The 4,373-nt window shown below is 50.1% G+C and overlaps 1 protein-coding gene across 1 annotated transcript; it reads left to right on the forward strand.

Moving 5' to 3' along the window:
- The first annotated feature begins 209 nt into the window (after window positions 1–209).
- On the forward strand, window positions 210–1,649 carry NUPR1 (nuclear protein 1, transcriptional regulator). The gene is made up of 3 exons (XM_068968367.1): window positions 210–465; window positions 890–1,039; window positions 1,368–1,649. Exons 1-2 carry the CDS (start codon window positions 354–356, stop codon window positions 1,024–1,026), a joined length of 249 nt encoding a protein of 82 aa, XP_068824468.1. The 5' UTR covers window positions 210–353; the 3' UTR covers window positions 1,027–1,039; window positions 1,368–1,649.
- The last annotated feature ends 2,724 nt before the right edge of the window (window positions 1,650–4,373 follow it).

The following is a 4,373-nucleotide window of genomic DNA, read 5'->3' on the forward strand; positions in this document are numbered from 1 at the left end:
CCTCCCCCCTGAGGGGCGGGGATCTCCTCCATGGAAAACTACCCAGCTGGGCGAGCCCCAGTGAGAAAGAAGGCGAAGGGGGCTGGGACTCACGGGACCAGCTCTTCTCCACCACCCCCCAACCCCCACCCCCACCCCGCTCTCTCTCTCGTGACTGATGCTTACTGGGCTGGGTTCTGGGAAAAGGCCAGATTGCATCAGACCGGGCCTGAGGGGCCGGAGCCAGACTGTGGGCTGAGGAGGAGACGTGGCTTTATAAGTTGAGGCCAGTGAACTGGGAGGTGTCAGCAAACCAGACACAAACAAAGCTTTAGAAGACGGGAGAGGGAGAGACAGACAGACAGAGAGACATTATGGCCACCTTCCCAAGAGCAGCCAGCCCGTCCAGGCAGCCCCCAGGCCCAGAGGATGAAGATGCCATCCTAGATGAGTACGACCTCTACAGCCTGGCTCATTCTTACCCGGGTAAGGTCTGGCCCCGCCACCTTCTGGATCCTTCCATTTCCAATGCCCACCCTCACAAGTGGACTGAACCCCACCTCCCCAAACTAGGATCCCTCCTTGGGCTCCTGCCCACTCATCACCCTTCTCCAGCCTGTTTCTTTGACCCCTGGAGTCACCCCCTTCCCCGCAACCCCTCATCCAGTGAGTGTTGTCCTACTCAGCCTTGGGACCTCACATACTTCTAGAATTTTGGAGATCACGAGGGAGGGGGGAAGTCCCTCAATCCACAGATGCGGAAGTGGGGACAAAGACTGCCCTGAATCTATGTGGTGACGATCCCCTGCCCTCCCGACTTTAACCCAAGCTCTTTCCACCCCTGCCCTCCGTACCCCCTGAGCCTCACACCTCTGCCCACCTCACCACGGACTCTCGCCTCGTTTCCCAGGAGTGGGAGGCCGGAAAGGTCGCAGCAAGAGAGAAGCTGCCATCAACACCAACCGCCACAGCCCTGGTGGGCACGAGAGGAAGCTGGTGACCAAGCTTCAGAACACGGAGCGGAAAAAGCGAGGGGCGCGGCCCTGAGACAGGACTGGAGGTAAGGAATCAGGGGCCCCCAGCACCTGTACAGGTCCCTCAGCCTGGACGGGACAGACCTCAGTGTGCGAGGTTGGGCGGGGAGGAGGGAGCCAAGAATTGTTGTCTCAACATAGAAGAAAATGAGACATACGTTTGAGTTGCCTAGTGACCAGAGCAAAGGGAGAAACAGACCCTTTGCAAGTGGAGCAACATTTGATTTACAGACAGGAAAACTGAGGCCCAGAGAGGGTAGGGTCTTTCTCTAGAGTCATGGAGCAAGTGAACAGGAGAGGCAGAACTCGAACCCAGGCTTCTGGATTTTTCACCAGCTGCTTTCCTTCCCCCAGATGAGGCCAGAGGACGGACACCCACAGCAATGGAAATAGGACCGAGGAGGAACCAGCCCTTGGGGGCGGGATCCAGGCCTGCTTGCCCCACCCCAACCCCAGGACTTAACCCCACCTGACTGAGACTCCGGGGGTGCCACGGAGGAAGCACCCCCGGCCCCAGAGAAAGGACAAGATGGGGAGCAAGAGCCAGAGCATAGACAGAGGCAGAGTCAAGAAGGTACCTCCCCCCAAAAAGAAAGAAGGAGCCGGAGCTCCCCAGGGTGACGGTGAAAAATAAACAAAGTGTAGCAGCTGCCGACTGTTTGTGCGTTGTGTGTTTTTGTTCTCTTTGTGTGGCTTTTTGGGTGCACACTTCTTGCCTGCAAGTGTCTGCGTTGGGGTGAACCAATGAGAGCATTTTGGTGAGTGTTTGTTTTGAGCTGTGTCTGGGAGGGGTGTTTCTAATTTTGTATGGGCGTAGAGGTGAGCTTTTTTTTTTTTTTTTTCTTTTGGTGTATATGTGTTTGGGTACATTTGTTTCTGTGGTTTCTCGTGAGGTGTATGAGAATTTCCTCTGTTTCTTTGAGATGCTGCCCATGAAACAAGCCCCCTCCTCAGCTCCTCTCCATTTTTGGAACAACAAACTTGTTGTTTATGTCGTCTTTGTATCAAACCACCTCTTGAAATGAATGTTATTTATTGGTGCCATCTGCAAAATGGCGAAAAGTGGGATTTAAAACATTTAGGGACTTGCCCCAAGTTACTCAGGGCTCAAATTCAAGGATTCTTATTGTCCTCAGGTGTGAGGTAGGTCCCTTTGCCAAGGGGGCCACCAGGACAGTGTTCTGGAAAGTCAGGTGAGCAGGAAAATTCTTATCCAGTGTTATCAGTCTTAGAGCCAGACTTCCAGAAAAAATGTGGAGTAAGTAAGAGGCATGCTGGGAGCTGGTAGGGTGTGTTGATTGAGAAAGAGACTCAGGCTGCTATAATGAAGACTCAAACAAAGCAGGATAGAAAGTTCTCTCTGTATCACAAAGCAGTTCCAAGGATTGGTACTCTGGGGTTAAAGTGGCAACTCCATCATGTCAGGGATTTCAGTTACTTCTGGCTCGTTTTTCAGCCACTTTTCAAACATGGCTACCACTCTGCACTCCAACCTAGCTGCTCCAGTACCTGCCATTTCATCTGCATTCAGCTTATGTAAATAGAGTGGGAAAGGGACCAATAATAAGGAGGCCGCAATAATATATTTTTAAGGCCATAACCTAAAAGCAGAACACATTGCATCTGCTCAGAATTTAAACATATCACTACACCCAACTACAGGAGAGGTTGGGACACGTAGTACATAACTACTTAGCCACGTGCTAGCCCAAACTGGGGGAGAGTTTTATTATTAAAAGAAGTAGGAGAGGGACTTCTCTGGTGGTCCAGGGGCTAAGACTCTGCGTTCCCAATACAGGCAGCTTGGGTTCGATCCCTGATCAGGAAACTAGATCCCACATGCTGCAACTAAGACACAAATAAATAAATATTAAAAAAAAAAAAAAGAAGAAGAAGCTGGAGAGAGTGAATATTAGAAGAAACTAGCAAGCAAAAAGGGGTACAGGATGGAGAAAACCCCTCTGTCTGGCCCTGAGCATAGCCTTTTTCCTTTTCTCCTGTCCACTGCATTTAAACCCTGGGTTGCAAAACTTGGAATCAATTACTCTCAGGGACCCAAGAATATGAACAAAGGAATAAGGCAGCAGTTGGAGCGGAAACAGATGCACAGCAGATTAAGACCAGCTTGAACCTTTAAGAACCTTTATCCATCAGGCTCCCTTGAGTTGCCTAATAACTCTCCTAGAATCTCTGACCCGAGAAGAATATTAAAAGATATCTTTCCTGGTGGTCCAGTGGCTAAGACTCTGCACTCCCAGTGCAGGGGACCCAGGCTCAATCTCTGGTTGTGAAACTAGATTCCACTTGCCACAACTAAAGGTCCCACGTGCTGTAATGAAGACTGAAGATCCTATGTGCTGCAGCCAAATAAATTCCTTTTAAAAAGGCATCTAGTCCAATCTTGTCCCCAACTAGGGATGGAGCCAGCACCCCCTGCTTTGGAAGCACAGAGTCAACTGCTGGCCTGCCAGGGAAGCCCCCAGAGTTATTCCTTAATGTGAGCTGAAATCTGACTCTCCTACCTGCCCCTTGAGCAAGCTTCTGTTTTCTGGTCCCTTCTATCTGAGATGCTTTTATTCTCACTAACCCTGCAAGGCTCAGCTCTTCAAAGTCTTCTCCTATTTGCCCTCCACCACCTGACTCCTTGCCTCCAAGGCAAGCAAGCCTGTGCCCAGAATCTCAGTCATTTTGACATTTAGCTCCTTCAGATTTCCCTTCAAACCCCTCTTTCCACGACAGATTATTTATTCATTCATTTAATACTTATTGGATGCCTACCATATTACCAGGACTTGGTTGAAGGTATGGCCTGGGAGGAGGGACAAACAGGACCCTGGTAGGATTGGAACCAGGCCTTACGGTCGGTGTCATTTCTTGGACTCAGGAGTCAAATGGCAGGAGCAGCACTAGGCAGTAGCTCTCTGCCTAGGATAGATCTGATGCGCCAGCTTGATAAGAGCGTAGCAACAGCTCCCATGCATTGGGATACTATTCTCATGGCACTTGTCTTATAGGTACTGCCCCATTTAATCCTCACAATAACTCAGTAGGCATAGTATTATGTGCTCAGTTGCTTACACACGTTCAACTCTGCAATCCTGTGGACTGTACCCTACCAGGCTTCTCTGTCCATGGGATTTTCCAGGCAGTACTACTGTTGTGGGTTGCCATTTCCTCCTCCAGGGGGTCTTCCTGACCCAGAGATCAAACCTGCATCGCCTGTGTCTTCTGCATTGGCAGGCAGATTCTTTATCACTGAGCCACCTGGGAGCCAGGTAGAGTATTACTGATCCCATTTTACAGACCAGAAAACCAAAGTTTCTGTAAAAGAGAAGTAACTTCATCAAAGTCACACAGGCA

This window comes from Capricornis sumatraensis, chromosome 3 (assembly GCF_032405125.1).
Source record: "Capricornis sumatraensis isolate serow.1 chromosome 3, serow.2, whole genome shotgun sequence".
NCBI lineage: Eukaryota > Metazoa > Chordata > Mammalia > Artiodactyla > Bovidae > Capricornis > Capricornis sumatraensis.

Excerpts from the sequence above, each read along its gene's own strand:
- NUPR1 (XM_068968367.1), top strand. The coding sequence starts at position 354 with ATGGCCACCTTCCCAAGAGCAGCCAGCCCGTCCAGGCAGCCCCCAGGC. Across the intron at positions 466-889 it reads CCTGGCTCATTCTTACCCGG|GAGTGGGAGGCCGGAAAGGT; the intron begins GTAAGGTCTGGC and ends CTCGTTTCCCAG.